The 27,957-nt window shown below is 47.3% G+C and overlaps 2 protein-coding genes across 3 annotated transcripts in view; one reads left to right on the top strand and one right to left on the bottom strand.

Moving 5' to 3' along the window:
• LOC139998402 (phosrestin-2) overlaps positions 1 to 27,957 on the bottom strand; it is a 174,983-nt gene that overhangs the window by 119,491 nt on the left and 27,535 nt on the right. Inside the window, exon 1 of one of the 2 annotated variants that reach the window (XM_072022893.1) lies at positions 19,413 to 19,666. The exons of the other annotated variant lie outside the window; for it this stretch is intronic. Within the exon in view, the coding sequence (XP_071878994.1) occupies positions 19,413 to 19,436 (24 nt within the window). The 5' untranslated portion in view covers positions 19,437 to 19,666. Of the gene's footprint in view, positions 1 to 19,412; positions 19,667 to 27,957 lie in introns of those variants that run through there. 2 annotated transcript variants of the gene reach the window in all.
• LOC139998404 (uncharacterized) lies at positions 135 to 26,892 on the top strand. Its single transcript, XM_072022897.1, has 3 exons — positions 135 to 2,047; positions 13,976 to 14,198; positions 24,006 to 26,892. Exons 1-3 carry the CDS (start codon positions 1,597 to 1,599, stop codon positions 24,910 to 24,912), a joined length of 1,581 nt encoding a protein of 526 aa, XP_071878998.1. The 5' UTR covers positions 135 to 1,596; the 3' UTR covers positions 24,913 to 26,892.

Raw genomic sequence — 27,957 nt, 5'->3', positions numbered from 1 at the left:
CGTGTTGCCGATTGGCTGGCTAGTTAGCGCCGCTTTCGAGGATTGGACGAGCAGAAGCAGCAGAGGGGAATGCTCAGGGCGTGCCAGGACGCCGATATGGCCGCCCAGGAACGTACGGAGGCGCCTGGTCTGCTCAGTGCGAGCAGATCAGTCGAGGCAACCCGATGCACACGCACGCCTCGCCCCAGCCAACGCTCCCGACGCCTCATCACCAGACGCAACGCATTCTCTCCTTCGACGATCGCTGCGATTCGAGCGCGATCCCACCGAGATCGATCGCGTCGAAGTCACCCGCGAGTTCGATTCTACGCGTGTTTCCTTCGTACGTGGTGCCACGAGATCGACGATCAGAGATCGAGAGAACCTGGCCAAGCGTGAGTCGCGCGAATCCACAAGACCGGGCTCGAGGATGACGTCCGCTAACGGTTACGGGGATCGTTGGTGTTCCATCGGCGAGAAGGCAGACAGTCCGATATTGTGAACCATCGAGTTTCAAGCGATAGCCGGTTGATCGATGTGACGCAGTTGATGGGATAAAAGAGACGTTGAAGTTCGGTGAACGTGAGACGAGGAACAGAGAGAGGTAGTAAACCGGTTCGGTGACTGTCCGTTAATCGCAGTGCGATCCTAGTGATTCTAGTCGGTCGAACGATCGAGTGTCTTATCGATGGTTGGAAGGAATCGCGTCGGCAACACGAGCCAGCTCTATTAAACGTTCTCCTTAGCAGAACAGGTATAACGAGCGCGATTAACGCGGCGGCGATTGGTTGACGCGACAGCGAGTTCTTGACGGTGCACCTTGTGTACGTTTACGGGTCGTTTGGGACACGCACTATCACGAAAAATAGCGACAGACAGAGAGAACGAGGGAAAGGAAGAGAGAGAGAGAGAGAGAGAGATAAAGTCGGATCTTTTATATAAAAAATAATTAATAATTAAACGGCCGAAGAAAAGAAGAAAAAGGAGAGCGGAAATGGCCGGCGAACTGGCTGTTACGCGCGGCAATTATGTTAAGTGGCCAATTAGCAATTAACCAAGGAGACCAGCGGAGCGGCCCCTTAATTGCGGAGAACAAGAGGACGACGAAGAAGGTGGAGACGGAGGTGGAGCGACCGAGTGAACGGGAGGAAGCGCAAGGTGCATCGTAACCATCTCACGCGCCATTTACTCTCTATTCTCGCTCTGAAATCGACCACGAGATTAGTCGACTCTCCGTCCGAATCTTCCACATCGACGAAAGTTCGACTGCACCGTGTACGCCGAGTATCGCGTTCGAGAAGAATTCGCGAAGAAACGGAAGGAAAGATCGTGTAACGTAACCGTAAATTCGAACGATAACGCTGCGATCAATGGGAGGAATGTTGGTAAAGAACGCAGAGAGACACTGGAAGAAGAGAGAACGGCGTACCGAGGGATAAATCGGATACAGTGAAGTGTAGGTGCCCGCGGGGATTCGGTGAAACGAAGTTCCTAACCCGAGGCGACGCCGTCACCGTCGGCAAGATTCTGTCTCCCAGGTACCGGGCGAGTCCTGGGGTGGCGACAGAGGCACCTGCAGGTGCCCGTAGCCCGAAGGAACCACCTACGTGTACCGTGATGACGGTCCATCATCATCAGAATCACCACGTGGCGGCTCGCAGCGGCGTCGCCGTGGCCAATAACGGTCTGAATCTGAGCAGGATGTCCGGCCTCGAGGCGCACAGGCTGGAGAACATCGTCGAGAGGAACGGAGTGAGCGTGGAACGTCTGTCGAATGGGCTCGACGCCAGGAACAACAATCACAGCAACAACAACGGTCTGGTGGAACGCGGCGACGCATCGACCACGATGCCGCAGAGATCGCGATTCATGATCACCGATATCCTCGGTGGCGCGTCCAGCAAGATGCACCAGGCGGGTCTGCAGACTCAAGAACCGCCCGGGAGTCCGCCCTCCACACCGAGGGACCTCAGTGTCAGGCACCAGTCGAGGACGTCCTTGAACAATAGCAACCTCGACGAGGATAGCGACGCGAGTCATCACGACGGTGCTTCCGTTACTTCTAATGGTAAGCGGTCAATTATGTCCTTATCTCGATTTCGTCGTCGCGCGTAAATATTTCCGCGAACCAACTTCGATTAAATCGTTACGCGGAATAGCTTTGGAATCGTGTCCAGCGAAATTCGAGAGATTCGCCGCCTAAGGTATACAAGACACGAGCCTCTAATCGTTGTTCGTCCACGTTGGCTAATTGGCCGACCGATGGTAGAAGGAGACGAGGAACGGAAAAGAGAGAGGGAGGGACGGGAAGGGAGAGGGGGGCGAGATGCGGGGAGAAAATAAAAGAGGGAGACACAGAGAAGCGAAGGAGGCGCGAAATTAATTTCGCCACTCGGTTTGTTCACCTGACCGCTCGCGTGGACTTTCACGAAGGTGTCAAGGACATTTATGGGGCGGACTGTCCCGACCGGATGTTCCACTCGGTGAGAGATCGTGTCGGCCGTCGGTGGTTGTGCGAACGCACGAAACGCAACTCGGAGCTCGTGCTTCGAGAATCGAAAGATATTTCCCGGGAGATAGAACATCCTCCTTCTACGGTCGCCTCCCCCTTCTCCGTCTTCGATCCGCCTCTGTCCCGACGATCGTTTAGGGATTTTAATGGTCTGGAATCGGACTTGGGCGCTCCAACGCTTTAATTACGTTACCCTCGTTTGTTTCCTTTAATTCTTGTATTCGTGAGCCGCCGCCTTCCACCGTTTAACACCCTCGGGGCCTCCTAGTGCCAAGTGAATTTACCGTTCTCGTTCGCACTCTGCCGATCCGTTCGGAGAGGCAAGTGGCTAGGTAAACGTCTTCTCCGCGAGACGACCGCGAGAGAGGGGACGCGCAAGAAAATCTTCTTACCGGAAAGGGAAACGCCGCGTATAGACGTGTACGTTCCGTGTTAAAGGAACCATTTTCCACGAGATAAATCTCCACGGTTAAATTACAATCAATTCTTAAGAGAAGAAAAAAGAGAGGGAACGGCCAGTCGGTGTCTAACGTTTCCTTCATTCATCATTTCTGACCTGTTACGGACCTATCGCGAGTTTACCTCGGTCCTATCCTTTAATTGACCGATGCTTCACGGCTATTGACCCTTAAGGATGCCGAGGCATCGGCCACTGCGTAATACGTACCTACTGCCGTGATCGATTTGCCTTTCGAAATTTCATAGAACGGCCGCGGTTTTTAACGATCCAATGATTTTTCGTTTTCGGCCCTCGTCCACTAATTAGAGGCCATCGCGGTTTTTTCGAGTTAATGGAATCCCGAATGATCGTTACCCGTTCGAAGCTTACCATTTCGACACTTCCGTCCATTATTCTACGCTCTTTCTCCTTTATAGATATTATGACGTATCTGTTTTTTTATTTCCACCGATTCATCGACCCGTAACTCGAAATTACAGCCGTAATCGCGAGATCGTGTTCTCCTTTGTTTATACAAACATCGAACGCCACTTCCTCCCAGGGAGAATGTTTCGAACCGCGTTGGCGATTAAACGTCGGGTACACGGTGATATTTCTCTAGTTACGATTATTAGAGAAAAAGAGAAGAAAAACGCTAATTACAGGCATTTGTCAGTTTCCAGCTAGCTTCGGAGCCGCATTGACAGAGGCATTGGGAGAGCACGGCTAATACCAATCATCTCGAGACGATTTCCGTCAATTTACAACCAGCTTTTTACCCTTCTCTCCGCGTTGTACATTCCCGTTTTACGTTTGCCGTCGATCGCAGTTCCACGGTACTTTCCTTCGAGGCTAAGTTCATACGCTTACATCGTAATCGGCTTATTTTGCACAAAAAGTACATTAAGAACAATTACGCGCATGACTACGGCTACGTGATTAGAGACACGGTTCCGAGCACTAATACTGCTTCTGACTGTGAGAACCGAATAGACAGTTTCTCGCAAAAACGGAAACAGCCTTTTATCCTCCTCTAAACAATTACTCTCGCTAGGTAAAATCACGGATCCCTCGTTTCTTCCCTCGACATCGATCTCTCGCCGTCTAACCGTGTTACGTACTACGAGAAATTGCAAGAAATCGGGACACCTACGAATTTATCCGCCGTTCCGCCATTCCTTCGTCAGCGATCCTCAACGCGACCGAATCGTCGATCTCGGAGATCTCGAGAGTAACGCTCGTCGATGGTCGTCGTCGTTACCGGACCTGCGTACCCGCGCCGAACCGTGCGATTCGCGATAAAAGAACAGCGGAGCAACCTCCGATGTCTCGTCTACTCTAACGTACCGAGCGATCGTAGATCGCGATTCGCAAAGTTGAAATATTCCTGGGAAAGCGTGTGTCGCGATAGTTGGCCGATATATCGTGGTCGACGTTTTTCTTTCGACCGAATAACGTATGCTCGAGGGCCGTTATCAGTCGCGGTTAACCTCACACGCGGCTAATCGTCGCCCCGGCGTCGACTAAAGAATTAATGAAGGCCAATTAGAAGGAGTAACGCCGTTGTAATTGCCGGTGAACATGCTTTCCGGATGATCGAACCGGTGATTATACACGATCCATCCTCTTGATCTATCAGCGCTTTCGACGCCAACATCCTTTCTTCCCATATCTTTTCTCGCTTGATCGACTTTTTCCACCCCGATCGTTTAACAGGCGCGCCGATCGTCCTACAAAACGTCGATTCGTAATTATTTCGCTTAACCCGTATATTCCTTAATAGGATGTTTGTTTTTACTTTTGTTTTACTTTTTCGTTGCCTGTGTAGCTGCACACGAGCTAGAGGACAATACGAGTCACGTTGTTATTTTGCCTCGGAGTATCAACATCGTTAGGATATACATCGTGTAATAACAAACCAACTCCGGGCAAAACAATGTCGATTGTTTGCACAATGTGTAAAACAGTATCAATGAACGAACACGATCGTAAGGTGACCAGTTTTTCAGTCTCAGTCTCGAGCGATTTTAGTAGCGATCAACGCAACAGTCTTTGGCGTATCAGTTAGTAGCGAGCGAGTCTTAGCGTACATTCCTTTAACGACCCGTAGCGAGCGATCTACGGTTGACTCTGTATTTATAATTATCTAAAAATATATTTGACGGTTTTAACATGGAGCAATCTCGTCGTTAAACTACCACACGACCAACCATCCTCAACATCTGGTTCAACGAGAAAGAACGAGTATCGAGATACGTTCGCGACGATATCAAAGTAGAATTCCTCTTTAATACTGAAAAAAAAGCGTCGTTGTCGATGTGTTATCTCGTACAGCTGTTTTGTGTGCATATCTAATCTCGCGGCAGTAATTGTCGGTACATGCGCCGTTGTCCATCTTGCTCGTTCATTCCAATAAAGAATTAATGAAAGCCAATTAAGAAGAGTAACGCCGATGTAATTGCCGTCGGACACGCTCGCACCGCGTCGGGCTCCACAATTTTCCACGATCAATCGTAGATTTTTATACGCTTCTGCGCCTCTATTATTCTTTCCGATAGAACCTATACGATAAGACGCTGTGAAATCAAAAATCAAACTCGTATTCTCTATGTTCGCGTTTCCACTTTCGTCCCTGCCACCTATTACGCGTAATTTTACTATGAAAATAGAGATAGATTCGATGGTAAATCATACGTCGTAACTCGACTTCTCTCGCGTTTATGCAATTTTATATTTTTATAAAAGCAACTGAAAAGAAATGGAACCTATAATTATAGTATAGTTCCGCTCGATAGACATCGTAACGATCGTTGTTCCACTTTAGATATTTAAATATTTTTGCACGTTAAGAGCGTTCCGTATATCTTTACATTTTTAATTTCCCATAAATGCATAAGCATCCGCGATCTGCTCGCAAGATATCGAGTACAGCAGCGCGTTCGATGGCATCTTCGGAGAGCGGGCAAACGCGTGAAATGCTTCGCGAAATAGAGAGTTTCTCGAGCGCGTGTACAAATCGTTTGTAATCGGCTTACAAAGCCAACATTCGTTTCTGGGACTCATTGTTGTTGGTTTCTGGCGTCGGGCCGGAAGGATCCGGGGGCCAGCCAGTTTCACGCCCTTAAAAGGGAACCGACTTTTCGCGCGCGACTAATCCGAGAACCGGAAATGATTGGCAACCGTTTAGATCTCGGCGCGGATTAGGAATTCCATGAGAGGCATCGTAGTCGCCGAGACGAAAGGCGACTTCGACTTCTTCGTTCCTCTTTGCTATTTCTTTCTCTTTCTTTTTTCTTTTTTTTTTTGCGCCCCATACGAGAACAGCCTGACAAACGAGAACCGGCTGTCACCTTTCTGACGAGACTATCTGCTCAGGATTAATCCGTGCTCCGAATAATCGAGGCCTGGTACGCGCGTCTTTATAGAAACGTCAAAGGATATCGCCGTGAACATCGTAGGAACGGGCTTGAGATTTCTGAAAGAATCAAAAGGGAAAAGGGTAACCGAAGGAGCCTTTCAAAGTCGATTCTCAACGATTCGAATCGAGAAGAATTAATTGCGAGAAAATGGAATATATAGTATAGATTTGGAGATTAGAAAAAGTTTCAGTCTGCGAGTAGAATTTCCTGCATGTGCCAGACACGCTTTTTGTTCCACGCAACGATTTCTTACCAGTGAGATTTCCTGCATCGAAGTACGTTGTGTTTGTGCATTGATGGGAAATTAATAAAAGCGTAAAGTGGTATTTTAACGGATGGAAAGAACGTCCGACTCGATGCCGCTATTTTATCGGTTAGTTCTAGGCAAAGAAATATAAATTCGCGTAAATATCAGTGGGAAATTCCACCTTGGAAACTAGATCGTTGGATCTAGTTAGTCGATGCGTAAGAAACATCGTCGTGGATTCCATGCTTTTCCAAGTATGGCAGCACACGCGGACGACGAATTGTCAGATTTCCTAAACATTCCTTAGCACTGAAACGTCAGTGAGCTACATTGCCGTCGTTGGGATTCGCGCGGTTGGTTTTCAACGTTCTCTTAATGAGATTCGCGATCGCAAATCCTCTTAACTAGCTCGTTCCAACGTTGACAGCGTTGACCTCGCTTTTCGCTACCTTTAAACAGCCAACTTCTACATTGTTTGCTGCACTGGAAATTATACGACTGGAAGTAAAGCGATCGTCCAGACGATGCAATCTGCTAAGTAAATCATCCATAAAAAGTATAAATCGAACGAATCGAGATCGGTGGAAAGAAACGTTGCGAACACGAGGGTGCAAAGGCACCGCCGTCATGGTGCTTGAACTTTGAAGGACGCGAGCGGGAACGTTGATCGCGAGAGGGGTAAGGTTAAACTGTCGTCGCATCGTAGAATCATAACGACTTCGAGGAACGTCATTGTACACGAACATCTCGCCAACTTAATCGGGTCAGGGTGTATTGTTTCAAACGGCTGACTTCGCAAGCGCTCGAATAATTAATCATGCTCGCTTAATCTAGGATCGGCCACTTTGTAAACACTGGACGCTTTCCACGTGTTGCGAATTAACCGTACCGATAGTTCAGCCTGATTACATATCTCGCGGTATTTCTGTGTATCGTGAAAACTCTATAACGCTATGATCATTTTTCAACCGTAGAGTTTATTTACTATCGGGCGAATCGCTAAACGGTGTGCCTTCCTTTCCTCGACACCTTACAGAAATTTCTAACTACCTCTTCCGGTAATTTTCGGTTCCTCCATTCTCCGACGGGCTTATTATTAACTCAATAACGAGGAACAGCCATTCTCGATCCGAGTGGAGCTCGGCGCCGCAAGAAAAAAAGAAAGAAAAGAAAAGAAAAAAAAAACGCCCCATTCGTCGACGTCACCGAGGTTAATTGGCACCGGTATCTCGGTTTGCCGAAATTTCCTTCCACGTATTACGCCCAATGCAGTCGCAATTAACACGCGAGTATAGTCACGAACGTAACACACCCACACAACCACTGTCGCCAATGTGTACCACCGACTACGTACAGGAAGGTAGGAAAGTGGACACGTGTACACGAACCCCCTAGAGCAACGTTGACGACTGCTAGGAGGCCACTTGGCGAGTCGCTAACACGACTTTTGCGTGACCAGGAGGCCGGCCTTGATATCACAAGGACCGAGTTTCGGCGTGGCAGGAACGAGCAACGAGTGTCTACGTGCTGCCATTTCAGCGACCAACTTTCCATTATTCCACCTGTACTTTGCCTTACGAATTTTTACACGCTAACACCTTCTGGGGACCGTCGCAACCGCGTCCCCGATGCTCCCCTTTTGTTTGTTCGACGTCGACGCTTCGACTCTTCTAGCTCGACTCCCTGTTACGACCAAAGGAACGATCCAAATTTTAGGAAGATCAAGCTCCTACCGGTTTTCGCTCAACGCGCGCAGAACGTTCGATACAAGTAAATCCGATTTGAAGTTGAAACGAGTCGCAACTTTACTGTACTTTCCCGTCGGTCACTCGCAATTAAGGTAAGCTGTTAGTTGCTCCGTACTTTGTTCCGCTCGCAAATCTGCGGACCCGGTGTCCTCGTTTCACCCTCCATCTTGTTCCAGTCTTTTCATCGTCCACGGCCTCGTGTATCGGAAACGATGTTTCTCCGGTGATGGAATTACTTTCCCCCTAGCCTCTTCCGAGCACAACGTTCGAAAACCTCGTCGATCGAATCGTCGACGTTACATCGACGTTCGAAACGATAATATCGCCGGTCCGTAACGAATAAGAGAAAATATGTGCGGTCGACGAAACTGCGTAAAACTTCTCCGGTGTCCTAGCTAATTACCTCGGAACGATCGCATGGTGCAGTAGTCGTATTCCTATTCACCGGTCACGCGGAATGCACCGATGAAATTCGAGAAACGCGTTCGTTATGGACCCCGCGAAACCTTAGGCTCGCATAATTCGATCTGACAGTAACTCCCGATTGCATTTTTCCCTATAATGTTTCCACGCTGCGACAGATCGTTCTGCGAGCCGACACTCGACACCTCGCCGTCCTTATTCCGCCGCTGAGATCCCTTTAAAAACGAGCGCGAGGCTTCGCGTGGACGAAATTGCTCGTCAAACGATAAAAGAAGACGAGAAGCGTTCCTAGATTTATTTTCCACCATGTCGACCACCGACCATGGCAATTAAGAATTCGACGATGTACGTTAGGAAACTAATTCGACAGCATCGGCGTAATTTGTTTTTCAAATTCTCGCCCTGCTAGTTTACCCCCGCCGCGGGGGGGGACTGCAAATAGAGTGGGCAGGCAATAAAACGTTAACCCTATAACATTATCTCCGGTGTTCTCTACCCCCAAAGGTGGTGACACGGTAACACAATACACAAGAGGGGTCAAATTCTACCCCCGTCGTGGACCACCACCCTAGTACACGATACGAGAGAGGGTGCGTACACGGCAAACTAAGAAAGGGGATGTGTGACTGGAATCGACAAAGCTAAATTCCTACGCTAAATTCCCAGAATCTGTCCGCTCCATTTTTATCAAATATCCTTCCCATCGTCTGTTAATTGCCAATGACTGAACTTTAACCGAATATCGTTCGGCTAACTAAACGGTTTGTGCATGTACGAACGATTATACGTGTACGAAGAATAAACGACGAGATCGTAACGTGAAAATTCAACGTGCTGGCAGAACTCTCTGGTATAGCTTCGAGTTAACCTGGACAGATCGTAAAAGCAGCGATAATAAAAGTTTCGCAAACCGTTGCTCCGCGTTGCTTTATGACTGGCGGAGATAGCTGAAAAGAAAGACGAGAAACGAAGCGGAGAAAAGAGGACGGACGTATGGGGGGCGGCACGGAAGGGTGGAAAGTCCTCCATTGTGCGCCGGTAGCTACGATTTCATTTGCTTATTGCTTTATTTTGTCGCGGGCTGAGCCGCGCGGCTAACTAGTCCGCAGGTGTGCGTTTTTACCCGCAAAGCTGGCGCAATGCCGTTAACATTCGCGGAATGTAGATGTAAACCGCACGTAACAGTGCGCGATAAAAAAACCGCCACGCGGCAGAGGCTGCGATCGTCGCCTTCGATGAGAACGCTTAACTCGTCTCTTTCACCCTTTTATTTTAGCAACATCGAGGCATAACGTGGTTCACAGATTTTAATCGCTACGCGATGATGCGTCTAGTACTTGTCTTAATTTGTACTTTGCCGTATCGTTGTCTCAATAGTTGATAGTTACACGGCTATTTGCTATTTGTCGCTTTTGTCTTCGATCTATCTTTGAAATAAATTTTTTTTTCTTTTTTGTAACATCAAAGCGGAATACAATTTTACAATTTTTAATTTATTATACGACAATCTATTGAATAGATCGTTATGGAATCCCAATACCAAAGTCGTTGAACGATCGACACGAATTCGAGCCTATAATCTATATCGATCTAGACTAATCTATCCGACAAATAATCAGCAATTCCAAGACCAAGGTCGGAGATGTGGAATTGCTGAACGTAACATACAAAGTGTCACGGTAGATGGATTTAATCGATCGCGATGGATCGGTGAAAAATACGCGTGGTTGGCCTCTCAGGGCGACGTAATCGGCCGCCCGAGTACGTCCGTTCCGCCGTAATCGTCTGTACATCCTGCAGGTGTCGCGTTTCGTTGTAAACCGGGCAAACAGTACTTCGCATGGACTTAAACGAAGACGATACCTGGTCAGCGACGCGGACGCGACCGTGCTGGCACTAATTACGGCAGCGAATAATTGCTCGATAAACATCCTGTTAATCTCACTTTTATGTTCTATACATTGTACCGCGTCGGCGTGCTGGTGTAGCACGCGAGGGCCTCGATTTCCCTCTCTGTTTTTCGCACACGAAACACGACAATTTTCATTGGCGCATACACACCGTGTATCCGGTACACCGGTATGTTTTTTTATGCCCGTTGCGACAATTACCTGTACAAACTTAATTAAAGTAACGCGACTTTACGACGGTCGCGTAATCTTCCTCTTGTCTTTACGAAAAAGAGGGACAGACCGCCGAGTAACAGGGAGTTTCCATTAATTTCGAAGGAAATTTACGCAGTGAGAGATTGACTTAAACAGTGAGAACGATAACAAGTTTTCGTGGCGAACATGTCGCTAAACAATCTCGAGAGTTTCGACGCTTAGATTTCAAACTCGTACGACGAAAACAATAAAGTTTATGGAAAACGTGTGCTAGGTGGACAGCGCGAGATGTATGTTGTTTGTTGAAAAGTCGCGAGGAAGACGGTGGCCGGTTCTCGAGGAAAAAGTGGATGAAACTCGGAGCATGTTGTAACAGAAAGAGGTGGTGGAAAAGTCAAAAGAATACTGTCACCGGGGAAAGGAAGAAAAATGAGTACTTTGGAACGGCTACGGAGTCGCGGTACACTCGTGCTTCCATGGTAGGAAAGAGTCTCTTCATTTTTCATCGAATTAAACCGATGGTTGATCAGAATAGGAGAAAGAGGAAGGTAAAAGGATAAGCAGTAAAGATATCTTTCAACGTCCGGTTTGACGTTGATCGTTTTCATTTCGAGAAGCCGTCGTCGTTTCGATCGCGATCGTACATCGCAGAAAACGTTTTTGCGAATCCCCTTCGAGAGCATCGGCTCCTATTACCGGTCGAGGCAAAGTGAAACATACTTACAAAGCGGAGAACAGGCTCGTAAAGACGAGCGAACACACGGACAAAGCTTGCGAGTACGTGCTGTGGGAGTAAGCGGTGGAAGAAACGTAGTAGCTGAAGCGCTTTTACGCGGAAAGGAGAAGCAGAGAAAGGAGCAGAATACGATGGTGACGAAGGAGACGAAAAGGAACGACCGTGTGTTTCGCGATAGTTCTCGAGTTACTTCAAACTGTGTACACGAGGGGATAGCAGAGGGGCTGAAGAAGTTCCAGCCCAACATCTCGGAAGTGTGTAAAAAAGAGAACTGCGTTGGTTGAGACCCGGGCTCTAAGTGTATCACATAGTAAATTTAGTTTTCCAACCTCCGTTTTATCGTCTTCCCTCTTTTTCCCTTTCTCTCGAAGCTCGCGACGCGACCTCGAGCTGCAGTCTACGATGAAATTCCTGCACGAGCTTTTCCTCGGGGATCGTCGGCCATGTTTCCCAACATGGCGGACCAGTCCTGGATCCGTTCGAGCGAATCTGGCCGATCAAACGGAGGCTAAGAGCCACGCTTTCGTTCGAGTTAACTCAATCCACTGGCTCTCTACCATCCCACTTTTCCCTCCCTCTCTTTCTCTGTCCCTTTCGCGCCTGCACTTCTCTCTTCCTAGTCCTCCCCACCCGACGAGTCTCTCTTTCTTCTTTTCGTTTCTCCACATCCTTTCCCCTACTGCAGCCCTTCGGTGCTGTTTCTTCCGCACCACCCACGACCGTTCCAATCGATGAGCTCGCGACAACAGTCCTTTAGATACTTTTAGAAGCCCGCAGAACATCTCCCGTGGGGTTGCAGCCGGCTGATCGGTCCCCTGACGGGATTCCCCCGAACTTCGCCAACCGATCCTTCGGTTCTGCACCGGAACGTACGCTCTTCCCGACCGTAATCCCGTCTATCGAGCTGCATGTTCGTATCAACCAGTCAAAGCGTCCACACGAACGACGGACAACGATCGCCTTTCATCGCTCGAAACGTCTCCTGGAAGACGTAGGCGTTCTCCGAACGAGCGAAACAATTTTTCCGCAGCTCGTCGAACTTCGCATTCGTCGTAGACTCGCATTTATCTCGATCGAGTTAATATCGCTTGATACGCGTTTTCCTACGATCGAGACAGGCAAATTGCGTCTCCCGGACGATGAGAAAAATAAAGGAGCAGCGTTAACGAGATCCGAGGGAGAGACGAATCGAGAGGAGGGGGTGTTGCGTGGTTCGCGTCGGATTTGATCCGGGAAACGAGCGTGTGTGCGTGGAGAAGCGCAACTTGCCGACGTGTATCGAGTGTAATCGGTTTCCTCGGGGAATCCCACCCTCTCCGTGGGTGCCAGCGAACCGGGGGGATAATTTGCGGCGTCTCGACGCGGCTGCGTGGTCCAATCCGCGATACCAGCCAATCGGCTCACGGCTGCGCGGACTCGAACGGAGAACAAAAGGATCTCTGCCGATAGAGAGAGAGGCGGCCGTGATCGCCATGCAGGGACCAGCAAAAACGCCAGCTACGTATATACGGAGCGCACCACGGCATCGATTACTTCCCCTACGGGTTGCAATAAAGCCTCTTCGAACTCCGACCTGACAAACTTCCACGGCCCGACTCATGGAATCTCCGCGTTTACTCTCTTCCCAGATACGAGTTCATCTCTGATTACGTGTAATTAGGATTTTATAATGGATGGTAGGCGTTCCTACAAGTTCCTATAGCATTTGGAAGTAACTGAGGATAACGAAACATTTCGTAGACTCTGTATCGTGAAAGTTAATGCGTTGTGAAAGTTAGATTATAAGAAACTGAATTTTTAATCGTTCAAACGGAATAATCGTCAATTTAGAAAATAATAAAAGAATCCTCCTGTTAGATTAATATACATGCTGGTGTATAATAACTACGTGTGATCGATTCTACATATCAGGGCAAACATAAAAATTGATATCCGAAAATGTCGATCGAGCGTGTATCACTTATACGAAATATTGCAATATTGATTTTGTTCGCTGATTTTTCCATTATATAACCGTAAGCGAATATTTCAACTGAAATACAATTTTAACCGTTGATATGGAAAGCATGTATTTCTATGTATTAATTAAAAAAAAAAAAAAAAACTAGTAATAAACAGCATTAAACATACAGAAACAGCGAAGTTGTCATTTGCTTGCTCCATCCTTATCCTAACTGGCAGAAGGCTGACTCGCTCAGAGTGCAAGAAAACGAGAATACAGAAGATAATGTCGTTCGACTAGCAAGAAAGGATATAGACCTTTCACTCGATAAATAGAAAGCATCTAGTTTTTAACGTGGCTAATCAATTAGGTAACGAACCGCTTGATTCGCAGCGAGACTTAATCGAACATTGTCGGGGTTTCAGGTGGCAAGGAGGACGATCCAAAGAGTTCCTCGTCCAGCACGCTCAGCTCGGCGCAGAGCAAGAAACAGCGAAAGGCGCGCACGGCTTTCACGGATCATCAGCTTCAAACTCTGGAGAAGAGTTTCGAGCGACAAAAGTATCTGAGCGTGCAAGACAGGATGGAACTGGCGGCAAAGTTACAGTTGACCGACACCCAAGTTAAGACGTGGTACCAGAACAGAAGGTAGGATTACCACCTCGCAAAAATGTATCGTTCGTTTGACAGATTACAGCTGTCTAGGATGACAATGGCGGTGGATAATCTTCGGAAGCGGTAAACAACCCCCTGTGACGTGATAACGCTGCACGAGGATATAATGGAAAATAGCATTCTTCTTCCTTGAGAACCGTGCGATACGAAACAAGACTCGGCCGAGTCTAAATTGGTTAATAATAAACTGCCTCGCGTAATAATATACCGCGCGAAACAATTAGAGAATCATTGCTGTGAATGGTTTTTATCGCTTCGAGCGAAGAAATCTTGATCGATTGACGCGTTATGCCTAGCTATAATATCGCGACTACTGGATCGTGGATATTTATGCAAATTCATAAAGCAGCAGAACCTAGATAGTGATTTATTTCTTTCGCTAGATATCACAACGAATACTCTACTTTGAACGTTTCAAGGTTTCGTATCATTCGCGCGGTAATACGCACTTTGTAATAAATTCGCAAAATACGCAATTCTATAAATACAAATTCAGGATAGTAAGCATCGTTGAGTTTAAGAAGATCGTCGAAGAAACGTACAGTGACACGAAGGATTAGGTAGAAAAATCGACGTGACGCGAAGAACGATACGCTAACCGTTTCGAGTAGCGTACTTGGATAACCTCGGACGAGAGCGAGCTTCGGCGAGTTATAAAGAGAAGGTAAGCCGATAGAGGAGGATGTTGTGGTTCCGACGTTTTAATAAACTACCAGGATCCTATTGGCATGTAAGAAAGAAACGCGCGAATCACGACCGTGTTCGATACGCGATGAACGAAGAAACCGGACAGACAATGGAGAATTTACTTTATAAAACGTTTAAAGGAGCAAGGTAAGAAGCGGGCGAAGAAGGCGATCGATCGAGGGGTGGTTCGACACTTTCGTTACTCTGTGCATGTCAATCGGAGGATGCTCCTCATCAAGGCATCTCGGAATGAGTAGCATAGCGGCGAGGCCTTTCGTGACAACCCGTATCGAATCCGTAAATGGAAATCGCGGCGGCCAACAAAGGCGCTGTTTACGTGGTTAAACGCAAGGATCACCGGCCGTACGGACGTTTCTGCTCCAATATTTCGAAAGTCACGTAGCTCTTCTGGCGAGCTTCGCGAACGTCGATAATCGTAGCAGCGTGAACGATCCTTTAAAAAACAGCGACTCTTGGGAACCGTGGCTTTTTACCGCGAAAGAGTGATACATTTCGGCCACTTGACAAAAATGAAATTCACCACCTCAGTCGTTGCTATCGGATCTCACGAATCGACCAAAATACCGTTTCGGTAATTCAACTTTGAGACATCGAAGAATTTAAGTTTCAAATGAAAATTTGGAAATTTCAGACGCTCCGAGATTTAGAAATTTTCGAATCTTAAAAAGATTCAAGATATTAGTTGGAAGATTGGAACGTTTGGAAATTTAAGAGTTCAGAAATTAAAAAAAATTTCATTACTCGAGGATCTAATATTAAACGGAGGAAGAAGAATCGGAAGAACGAGGGTATAGTAGGCCGATACGTGTAATCGAAGGCTCGATTTTCGAATCCTCGGCGGCATCCTTTGTATTCGAACAGCGTTTCTACCGAGTCATTCAGTGGCGCCTGCAATTTCGTCCTGTCGATACTTCGCGGTTCTATCTTTCCTCGATCACCACGCTCGTTAGTCACGAGAATCCGGTATTTAAGATCGAGCGAGGAAAATTAAATTCGTAGGCTTCGTATTGTCTTTCGCGGCGATCTGTCCACGCTGTGATCGCCTTTCAACCGGCTGCAAACGGGATGGAAAATAATTTCCGTGCGACAAACTGTTTGGCTGAAACTTCTTTGGACCAGTAAATAATCCTTCCAGAGTCTAACGGCGTTCTCAACGGTGGAAGAAGAATTTCTAATCAAAGCGAATTCAATTAAACTCGACGCTGTTTGCATTTTAAAACGAAGCCATTGAAACGAACGTGCTTCGAGGATCCGCTCTTTTTGTCCTCCGGTTGTTGCAGCGCGTTCAAAGACCTCCAAATTTATAGAAAATGTGAATTTCAAAGCGTCCGTGGTTTAATGCACAAAGGAATATTCAAAAAGCTGCGAGAACGCGAAAGCTCGAGCCCAGGGTGTCACGCGACGAAGAAATCAGTTGGCCGAGCGTTTAAGGGTTGAAACTTGCCTGAATCATCGCCTCGTCGGAATACACGTTTCGTTTATCACGAACAAAATTTCTTTCCAATGACTTTCTGTCCTGGAAATGGCTTCACGCCAATTTCCACCCCGTCGTTAGTTCCCGGTGCCCTCCGAGGGTGATTAGCTTCGAAACACCCACAACTCGTGACTACGCGACTTCTGTGGCCGTTTAGTTTGGACAAGCGGCCCATCGAGCTCAAAGAAAGCGAATCGTTAATGAGAATCTCCGAGGCTCGTGATGGTTCGCGTATAGCGGCGAACAAAAAGCAAAGAACGCTGGACAAGAGGGGCAAATCTTAGACTCTAAACCGTGCCATTAGACTGTCAATTACGAGGCGACCGAACGCCGTAATCACAGACGTGAACGCTGTCAGCTATTGCATCGACCTGTATTTCGGTGACCATTCAGTCTCTCGGATCTAATTGCGGCCAGCCTGAAATCGTTTCCCATCTTGTGAGCAAACTGGCCGCGTATTACGCGTCTATCCCGCAACCTGACAATTTGTTAAGAATCGTTGCCACTTGGCGAGAGAAGCCACGCGAAGACGCAACGATCTACGACGTTCGAGATTCTTAAGTGTAACTTTCGTTTAATTATATACGTTATATGCGTACGTGTATGACACAGAAATATATCGAAGAATGATCGAAAAGGATTAATTAACGGAGGAGAAGAAGGACGATGATGATACGCGTGCCATGATTATCGCCGGTATGGATGAAAGAACGAAAGGTTGGTAAGAGGGCGCAAAAAGCCGGGAAAATTAGTGACGCTTCTGTCAGCCGGCTTCTTAAGTGCCCGCTTAAACTTTTGTTGCTCGGTGTACGCGGCCGCAGTGACTCGGCGCCTTTTCGCGGAGGCGCCGACCACACCTCGGGCGCCACCTAGACGCATTTCGGATCCCTTTTTCTCGGCTAAACTATCACCTTCGAAAGGTGGCAAACGATTTTTTAACGCGATTACTACCTTCGGCCGTCTCTCCGTATACGCGTACCTACGCGCGTTTTCAGTTAATTTCTACTGGAAAACGAGCGGTGATCGACGATTAATTATCCGTTTCGAACGTAACGCGAGTGTCGGCGACTGTGCAGCAATTGGCAGATCGTTGGTAACGAGATCGAGAAGGAACAAGAAGAAGAAAAAGAAGCGAGGCAAAACGGAACAGGTCGTTGCCGGTAATGAATGTTCGACTCGACCGGTATTTACCCCGTTCTTGAATCTAAGCGGTAGCAGGATCGCCGTCTAAAACCGTCGTCGAGTTGCGGTGATTTTCTCGCGGTGGACGTATTTTCCGCGAAATCGATCGTGGCCCGGCAGCTTCGGTTAAATTGCCTCGTCGAGTCCCGATAAGCGATACGCTCGCCACTTTTTCTTCGCTGCATGCCGGCCATACGCAACGGCCAAGTTGGTTATTTAGAAGTCATTAGGACTCGTTACGTTACTCACCGCGCACAGTCCCTACTTATCGGCTAATTACGTACACAGCCGTACACGGGTCGGTGCATCGGTGGATCCATAAGTGGCGCGCACACACGCCGTACGGCCGATCGTTGGCGCGCTTTCGGTCTTTAGCGTCCCCTCGGCACACTTACCTCCGCGTTCAGAAACTGCATTCTAATGAAACGCCACAAGACCCGCTCGCTCGCTCGCTCGTTTATGTAATTCGCGACGCGCATCGAGATTTATGTATTCGGACACGTAGATTTATGTATCCGCGGCGGATTTATGCGCTCGTGGCTGGATTTATCGCTACAAAGCCACTACGGAAGCCCTGCTACTTTAATTAGTTCGAATCGCGGCCTTAACCCTCCTCGATCACGTTTACCCTTCTTAGCGGAAAATTCTATTCGCATCGACGCAACGTTACGTCTATCCGGATTAGTTGTAATCTAATCGTTTCCAAATCGATGGACATGGAACGCTTTGACGTTCTTGTTACGTGGAATTGAGAACACCAGAGGTAGGAAATATTCCATGAACGTGTAGGTTCGATCGTCGAGGAGAAGTTGCACGATGACGCGCAGGTAAAGGAGGGTGCACGGGTAACGATTTCGAAAAACTGTAAGCCGAGCTGGAAAGCAGCACCGAGCTACCGCGTAATACTCTAGAATTACGAGTCACGTCCCGAGGGTAGTATTCCCTCGCACGCACACGAATCTGCCGTGCTGCCGAATCCGTCACTTTGAGACTTTGAGACTTTGCCTCTACGATAGACAGTAAGCGCAGAACGTCGTCTCGGACAATGAAAGTTACACCGATACGACTAAAGTTTCAAGTTTTTTTTTTTTTTTTTTTTTTTTTCAAAAAATAGAAAAGTTCAAATCCTTCTCGCTCAAAATAGTTGCTCGTTAAAGTATTCGTGTGCATCGACAGAAATCTCTGGCGAACGCGTTACGCGTGTTACGGGAAATATGACGTTAACGGAGATCCAAGGGAATCTGCAAACGTAAGTTTTCGAGTTATTATCGATGTAATTACGGCGGTCGTGGCTCATTACGGTGGTAATGAAATTTATAAACGGTTTATCATCGTCGCTTTTCTCAGCCGTTGTATGCCGTACCGTTCGAAGAGCATGCTTCGAAGAGCGAAGAACGACGAAGAAGAATCGTAAGTGGAAAAGAATTCCGTTGCGTTAAGAGAGACGAAACTATCGCGCGTTAAATGAAAATACGAGCAAGTGAAAACGTCACGAGCGAGCAGGATCGTTTCGAGAGGGAGGCAAGAGTCCTTCACACGGTTTTGCGCTCGTTATATGCCATCAACGCTAAACACCATCAACCATGAACACGCTATAATATTTTACTACATGGCTATCTAGAAGTAATACCTCATACACACATTGGATAAGAAGCAAGAGTGATACGCGTATAACGGGCCGCGCAATAGAGATGCCGGTGCGATAATAAGATACCGATAAGTCAAGAGGAAATTAAAAATTGCCCTCCAACACGCTACGCGTTTACGTCTATCCAAGAGTTCGATTCTACGCTTTAAGGCTAATTACGTGTTTATTCTCTTACCTTTTGGTCGGACAAGGAGGCCATTATCGACAATCTTCCATCTTCCAGCGAAACATTGAACGTTCGACGCTAAATTTAGATGTAAAACTAAAACAGTGAGTCACGTACTTGAGAACATTACGCTAACGAAGTATAGTATATAATGGTCGTTAAAACGAAACGAAACAGAACGGTATAGAATTTTACGACGTACAAAACTAATAACGCGACGATGTTAGTGCCCCGCTGGTTAAGTCACGACTAAACGACTCGACCAAGGACTCGAAACGAATCGAAATTTGTTTTTCCTTTGTCCTCTAGTTATTGTTATTGAACGAAACGATAACGAATATCGTTCGAACGTCTACGTATCGCGCGTATATGAATATTCCGTTCCATCTATATATACATATATACCGTAAATACTACGTTTCATCGTTTAATATTTTTACCTTGTAGCCGGCGTCTCGTTCCGATCGTACCGTTACACCGTTCGTGTTTCGAATTAACGAACCAATTATTCAGCGTGCCGCAAACAAGGGTACACGGAAAAGGACACGACCAACGAAGAGAAAGTTCTCGTAAATATAGCAATTACCTAAAGCGTCGGATCGAGGCGCTGCTAAACACGAACAGGCTCACCCGAGGCGATCTGTTAATTAGAGACGCGCGCAAAACATTTCCATTGAAACGGTAAATTAGGTGCAAATTTAACCGCGGGACCGGCTGAAAGAAACACGAGGAGAAATGCAACGAAGAAACAGCAGTTTTTTCTCTCGTTTCTTTTTCTCTTTTCTCTCCTCTTTTCTCGAAGCCACGGCGCCGTAACAGCATGGCGACATCGCTAACGCGTCGTGATACATCGCAATCGTGAGAATCCGGCTTCGTTGTTTCTTGAGGCTTCTCGACACCAGCCGGAAGAACACACGAGCTTCCCACGCCTCTAGCAAACCGCTTTATAACGGATCGTCTTGATTTCTCGGCTAGTCAAATGCACTGGTTTCGAGGCGATCTTTTGCCGAGGTAACCAGCCATCCACGGTCGGCGTGATTGAAGAAAAATTCGTGTCACGAAACCACCGAGCACCGACACGATTTCAAGTACGGAATGGGCGGTGGCCGAGGAATTTCGCGAAATAGCTAGAAAAACGAGGCTAACCGGCCGCTACCCGATAACCGAGGGGAGTGTGCGGTGTAACGATATATTTGCATGCGCGTTTGTCCGCCTATATGGTGCCTCTAACGTTCCAGCTAAGTTTTCCATCTAAAAATACTAAATAGCACGGCAATCTTGCCTGAGAAAGCGTGTCTCGTACAATTCTATCGTTATTTTCTCGGCTCGTTACAAGTTACCCTTTAGGCGGTCATTTTCTCTCTCTCTCTCTCTCTCTCTCTCTCTCTCTTTTTCTAAACTTCGTACGCTTGTAAAGGGTGAACAGGACTCGATAATACTGGAGATCGAGCGTTGCAGAACGTAAACGCGTTCCGTAATGGCAAATGCTAATTCGAGTTCTTCTCCTTTTATCCCTTTGTATCGCGAATGAAAATTGATACGTATATTACAGCCGTCTATCCGGTGGAACATGTGTTCCATAGTCAGTCGAGCAAATAATAATTTGAAAATATGTCGCCCTATTCTTTGCCTCCGTTCTCTGTCTGTCGCCATTATTATCGCAAACCGAGCCGACAGCTTGGTTGCATTAGTGTCGCGAGGACTCGTAACCACAAAACCACCGACCAGTCCCAAACACCATTATAAATGCATTAACTCTCTCCCTTGGCTTTATCCTTCCCCCTCCACCCCTCCCCCACACACGCCTTTTAAACGTCCGTCGCTCGCGTAATTCTTTATCGTCGTATTGTTACAAGTCACGCGTTATCGAAGAAAAAATAGCAAGAAATTTCCCGACTGAATCTCTAGAAGAGTCGCGAAAGATGCAACGATCGGAGAAACGTTTGCCAGAGTCACGGAAGGAATCCTGGTGGTTGGGGTTTCCTTCGTCTCCGAAAAGTCGACGATCATTAAGCCCGATGGAAACGATCGTTACACTTTTCTTAACACTTCCCTCGGACCTCTCTCCCCAGTTTACCCTTCGTTTTATTCGAGGCAAGACGAAGGCAGCTCGCGGGAACCTTTCGAGAACGATAAATCAATGACTCTTGCTCTTTCCGTAGCTACTTCCGACCCTTACTCTGTCTCGCTCGCTCTCGCGGTTATTCAACCGCCGCTACAAAGAGCAGGCACAGCAATTAAGGGTGTTTTAGAGTGGCTGCACTCGAAAATGACCGGCCACCCCTAGCGGCGGTATTAAAAAACATTACTCATCATATAATCGCACGAGTGGTTTTCATTGCAACTTGTCGTCTCCGTTCTTCACCCCGTAACTCACCCTCCTCTCGGTTACACGGCGGCCTTCTCTGTTTCTCTCTTCCTCTCTGCCGTTTCGTTCTCTCGTGCATCGGCCGGTCTCCTTTTCGCCGGCATGCCAGCGGAAAAATGAGAAATGATCGTGGCTCGATTCGGGCAGGGCCCTGTTTAAAATTCATGAACGATTTTACTGCTACCTCCCCTATCGTCGAGCGTCACAAAAGGCCGAAAGCTAGGGGGCATATCGAGAGAGAGAGTGGCCCACATTTTCGAGCGATGCACACAACGCGTGCAGAGTAAGAGAGACAAGTCGTGGACGGGAGGGGCGGCGAAAAGGGAGGCATGCACCCCACGAAATATATTAATTGTCGAATTTTCCGTGCGAGCTGCATATCCGTTAGAGCCGCTTTGTCCCTTGCCAGCCACGGATCTCCTGATTATTAATTACCCTGACAACGAACTTCGTCCCCCTGCTCGCCCCCTCTCGCCTGGCCTCCCGTGAAATTCGCGGCCTCGTTTCGAAGGCACAACGTTTTTCCTCTGCTATTTTTTTTTTTTTTCATTTTTTTAATTTTTATCCCGTGCCGCCGGTTTTTATGGAAAAACGTAACGAATGTCCCCGTCGACCGTTGGGGGGCTCGTTAATTATCGTCCCGAATTCCGCAGCTAGCGGATCGTCGGCTTTTAATTGAGAGGGTAGCGGACCGCCGAGCTGATTTATCGTCGTAGATAATCGTGACGTTTGACGGCGCTCGTCGAGCCGGTCGAGATTGCCCGAAATTCTATTCCCGATTTCGCGATTCGAAGCTGCCAAGTTTTCTAATTATCTCGCGGTAATTACCTCGAACGGGTCGATCGTTCGTCGATTACTGGAGCATGAATTCATATTTAAACGGGAATCGATTACGCGTATAACTGCCGTTAATTATTATAACCAGCATGCACGGTGAAATTATTTTTCCGTCGATGAAAAATTGTTTTATCAACCGTTCGCGTGCACCGAATTATACGCATAGATACTCGTCCGTACTTTGCTCGTGCTCCGCTAATTTTTCCAACGCTATCGATTAACAACGTTGATCTTCGTTTTCGCTTACGACGCGCTGCTACGTCTCGGGGACATTTTACCATCGTGTACGCCACCGCTCGTGTATAGTCCACCAGACAATGAGACGTAACATTATGTTTACAGTAATAACAAACGAGTAATACGCTGCAACTCGAGCGAGAGAGCTAAATCACCACGTGTCGGTTCAGACGCGAGACTATAATTTTCCACTCCGCTCTTTGATAATTACGCGCGATGCAACGAGTTGCGTAATTGGTTCAATCGGTGCACTGCTATCATCGTCGCAAGCCTCACGGACGCGTTTCGCCCTTTTCGTTTATCCCGCATTTCCATAATAACGCTGGTGAAAAGCGTATAGCACGAAATCGCGCCCCTCCTTTCCTTTTCTTCCTTTTACTTTTTTTTTTTTTTTTTTTTTCTTCTTCCAAGTTCATAGTCGGAAACATTTCCCTATCTTTAACCGGGATCGAACGAATGCTACCCTTTTATTTTACAAATGATCGCAATTTTCCTCGAGTCATCGTGCTGGTCCCGCGACTCACGATTGCGTACACACGTATCGCAGGATCGTTCATTGTTTCTTTTTTACTCCACGCGATAGTTCACTCTCTAACCCGCTCCGTGCACTTTGCCTTTATCGGGTCGTGCGCGTTGTCCATCGGCTGGTAACCCGTGGAAAAGACACACCGACACATCTCCAAGCACGTCCAAAGGCGCTTTAACGTTCGCAACTACGGCGTAGGAAGTTGAGCGCGTGGCATGATACGCGATGATTAGGCGGTGAAACTCCACGGGCTATTTGTTAGTATAATAAGCTCGCCAACAGTGTGGCCAACGTAACCACTCGGCGGCACGCCATCCCGTTTTAGCGTAATTGTCCCAGATCGAGATTTACATACGCGGACAGAGATTGGGAGGCGATCGAATCAACCGGGGAACAGTTAGGGGTGAATTCGAAGAAATCGTAAAAAAACCACGAAGAACTTTTCCCCTGTAAATGCCTTTGAATATCGTTGAGGCGTAACTTTTCAAGGGGTAGCTACGAACGATCAACGACCAAATTCCTGACCATTCGCGAATAAATTGGAAAGAGACACGCCGATAAAATATAAACGTCGTATAGAGCGGCGAGGAATCGTACGATCGAAATTAAGTTCCTCCCTGTATTCTCTTTGCAGAACGAAGTGGAAGAGGCAGACGATCGTGGGCTTCGAAATAATGGCGGAGAACAATTTCGCGGTGGCGGCTTTCCAGCAGCTGTACGGAAGCGGAGCGGCGGCGGTTCCCGCGCATCCTGCGGCAGGACGATACTGGCCGTATCCTAGCGCACACGCGTTACCAACCAACGGTCTCTTCTACCAGCAAGCGTCAGCGGCGGTTACCCTGCAGAAACCCCTTCCCTACAGACTGTATCCTCCGACGATGATCCTGGCAGGGCCTAGCAATCCCCTTGGATCTCTGACAGCGAGCTCCAGCCTGTCGAATCTTAGCAACTATTACAGAGACAGTCCAGAGATGCCGGATGGAAGAGACAGAGAGAACATGGAGAGATCGTCCAGGCAGAGGGACAGAAGCAAAAGTCCCGTGCTCAGCGACAGATCGCCGTTGATGAAAGAGGAAAGACTGTACGCGCCAACGATGGTGCAAGCCGGTTCGAGTAACAACCTTGGAACTCTCACGGCGAGTTCCAGCCTCTCGAACCTCAGCAACTATTACAGAGACAGTCCGGAAGCGGTGGACGGACGAGAAAGGGAGAACATGAACAGAGCATCGAGACAGAGGGACAGGAGCAAGAGTCCCGCGTTGAGGGAAAGATCTCCTATATGCAAAGACGATAGACTCTATCCACCTACGATGCTTCAGGCAGGGCCTAGCAATACCATTGGATCATTGACGGCGAATTCGGGTCTGTCGAGTTTGGGCAGCTACTACAGAGATAGTCCCGACATGATGGAGGGAAGGGAGAGAGAACACTTGAGAGCGACCAGACAGAGGGATAGGAGCAGCAGTCGTTCGCCGAAAAGAGAAGACAGTCCTCAGAGTATAAGAGCGGACAGCGACGATGAAAGTATACACGATATCTAGGGTATAGATGCCGAAGGAAGGTTCGACGACCTAAGAGAACCATTAGGAAGCAGCTACGTCGAGATCGAGGAGGATCGATCAGGCTCTTTCCAAGAGGAGGACGATTAATCCTCTGGAAAGGTTGGCGCGTTCGACGGACAGATTCAACTTCCACGAACTTGCGATATTTAACGCGGATACCAGCTTTATCGGCAACACGTTCCAATCTTTCGCGTCAGACCAGCTGAACGCGAAATCGAACGAACGTCTATCGAGAAGCAACGCGGAGAGAAGCGACCGAGTAAATAGACCGACACACGTTGGTTTACGGCAGTTGCTCGAATTCTTACTACGTTACGTAAGCAAGAACGCGCGTATAAAAAATTTTCTCGCCGGTTCAGTGTCCAATGGAACTGGCAATGGATTTCGTGAGGTGGAACACAGGAAGTGACATGGCACGGGACGTCCGGGATTTCCTAGATAATGAGAATGCGCAGAGGAAGCGTTATGTGGTTAACCAAAGTTTCGCGATTGGAACATTTAGCGAACCAACGGTACGCTGAAACACAGTATTCATACTCGATGTAATAATCGTTATACCGGTAGATCGGAAGAGAGCGAATCGACTAATCGACGACGTCTCGACAGATTTATCGTAACGCTCACACGGTTCGTCGATCGTGTGTGTCTGTCTGTATATCCATGAGTGTATATGTGTGTGTGTGTGTGTGTGTGTGTGTGTGTGTGTGTGCGTGCATGTACGAATGCGCGTGTGGACGTAAACGCCAAAAGGAAACGGTTGTTAATTGGTAGAAACGTCGTTGAACGACGCGAGGCGGCTACTTTTCGCGGTGTAAATAAAAACTGTTCACCTGTCTGGGAAAGGGGAAGGATAAAGAATAGGTTAGAGAGCCGGCTAGACCTACCATCGAGAACGACTGGAGTCGCGCCAGGAAACGAGCCAATCGCGCACGAACGCGAATCTACAATTAATATGACATTAGGGGGACCTGCCTGCGGGGGAAGAAATCCGAAATGACACGAAATTACACGCGGTCGCTGAACAAAAAAAAAAAAAAAAAGAAAAAAAAGAAAGAAATAAGAAAAAAGAACGGTCGGAAAAGAAGAAGAAGACGCCGAAGAATTTCGGTATATACAGAGCGTCGAGGGACCGCTAGGCTGTTCGAACAATCAAATAGAGTTTCTCGCCACGCGACATTTTTGCTCATCGTTGGTTCGTTCGAGAAACGCCAACAGAAAATTGGCCGATTGATATCGGCGCGGCTCCTCGATTGTACCAGGCGACGAGCTCGCGGCGTAGGGAATTAATTCCCGTTGTAAATACGATTAGAACTCGATCCGCGCGATTCGCTGCGACGCATCGTCGATATAATTTCACGGACAACTGTTGTAAATAGTTAGGTTCGAGGATGAAGTCGTATGTAAGTCGAATAGTAGGCCGGTTGGATGCGTCGAAATCGCAGATACTTGTAAGGCGTAAGTCGAAGCCAACCGTGATAACAAGGTATTCCGAAGTATTTTTCAGATTTCAGTATACGTAGAAGAACGCGCGGAACGTGTTTGGACCGTCGGAAGGTGTTGTATCGTTTAGAATCGTTTGATCGTCCTCGTAGAGTGTTCAGAGTTACGCGATACGTGGCGGAAAGATGTTTCAGACGGGTGGTTGAATAGGGGGAAATGATCAAGTTCGACGGTGCAGACACGGTTGTTGCGTGTTCAGCGATGAAATACCAGTATTACGAATGCATAAAATTAGGCTGTACGATGGCGAGAACAGGTGTTGTACGAAGTAAAGGAACACTTTAAAGGAATGACTACGTTTGTTGTAAATCCGACGAGACGCGATCGGAGAGTCTCACGGTATCGTGTGACTTAACGTTAAGTAATGCAGCAAGAAGTACATAGTATAAATCATGCTTTGTAAAATAATGTCTGTATAGCGAGAATTATTATATGGAAAATATATTATACTAAATTTAACGCTCAGCCTCTCTTACTTCTCTCTCATCTTTCTATTAAACGGAATATCCTATCCTTTCGCTGGTAATAAGTTCGTTAGTATTCATAAGGTTATAGATGTTATCGAGGCGAGCAATGTAGCAAGAAACATTTTGATTGCCTGTCCGCGCGACCAACCGCTCGTAACTCGGAGATTTAGCGAATTTCATTATTTCCAGCATTATCTTACACGGCGGCTGGTATAGAATTTAATTGAATTCTCGAATTAGCACTTTCTTCTTAGTTCGCGAAACTTAACGACGAGCCGGAAGCGATCGTAGATTACAATTAAAATTAACTGGATCGTTAGACGAAAACGAAAGGAAGAAGGTGTGTCCGTTTTATCCTTTCTTTCTTTCCGCGAGTAAATCGCCATAATCAAACTATCGTTTGCAAGTTGCAATCCTTCGGGATTCGTCTATCGATCGCTTCTTCCCACGCGGGTAACGCGCGCACAGCAGATTCGCCTTTAAACGAAAGACTTGAGCCCTTCGAGCAATTTTTCACGCGACGATGAATATTTCAAGACGTTTACTATCGGGTTAATGCCTACACAGAGATCGCGTCCACCTCCTGCTCGCTTATTTGCATTCCCATTTGCATACGCACTTACGTAAATTGTTTGATCGCGTTTCGCATCTTACGGCTAAACAAGCAAACGACCCAACGACGTGTCGATAATCGCGATAGTTAAATAACGTAACCCAGTCGTACGAAACTTTACAAATTGTACACGATACCTTCGTATTCTTCGTGAGGGTGTCGAGTTCTATTTTTTTCTTTCTTTCTTTTTTCTTTTTTGTTTTTTTTTCTCTTTTTTTTTTTTTTTAGAACACTATATCGTATACAGAATAGTATCTAGAATGAGATTGGATGGACAAAGTTTTATTCGCGATTCGCGTGAAAGAATTTCGAGCGTAAAGACTATTACGACGCTGGCTGTCTCGTCTCCATTACCGAGCGAATTTTCGGCAGTCCGACCGTGCCACGGTGTGTAATTTGCTAGGGCCTTAGTCGTCGAAGGTAAAACCCGAGAAGCGTGACAGC

This window comes from Bombus fervidus, chromosome 3 (genome assembly GCF_041682495.2).
Source record: "Bombus fervidus isolate BK054 chromosome 3, iyBomFerv1, whole genome shotgun sequence".
NCBI lineage: Eukaryota > Metazoa > Arthropoda > Insecta > Hymenoptera > Apidae > Bombus > Bombus fervidus.
This window is presented reverse-complemented; position numbering and strand designations above follow the sequence as displayed.

Coding starts and splice junctions, on each gene's coding strand:
- LOC139998404 (XM_072022897.1), top strand. CDS start 1,597: ATGACGGTCCATCATCATCAGAATCACCACGTGGCGGCTCGCAGCGGC. Junction 2,048..13,975: donor TGCTTCCGTTACTTCTAATG/GTAAGCGGTCAA, acceptor TCGGGGTTTCAG/GTGGCAAGGAGGACGATCCA. Junction 14,199..24,005: donor ACGTGGTACCAGAACAGAAG/GTAGGATTACCA, acceptor TTCTCTTTGCAG/AACGAAGTGGAAGAGGCAGA.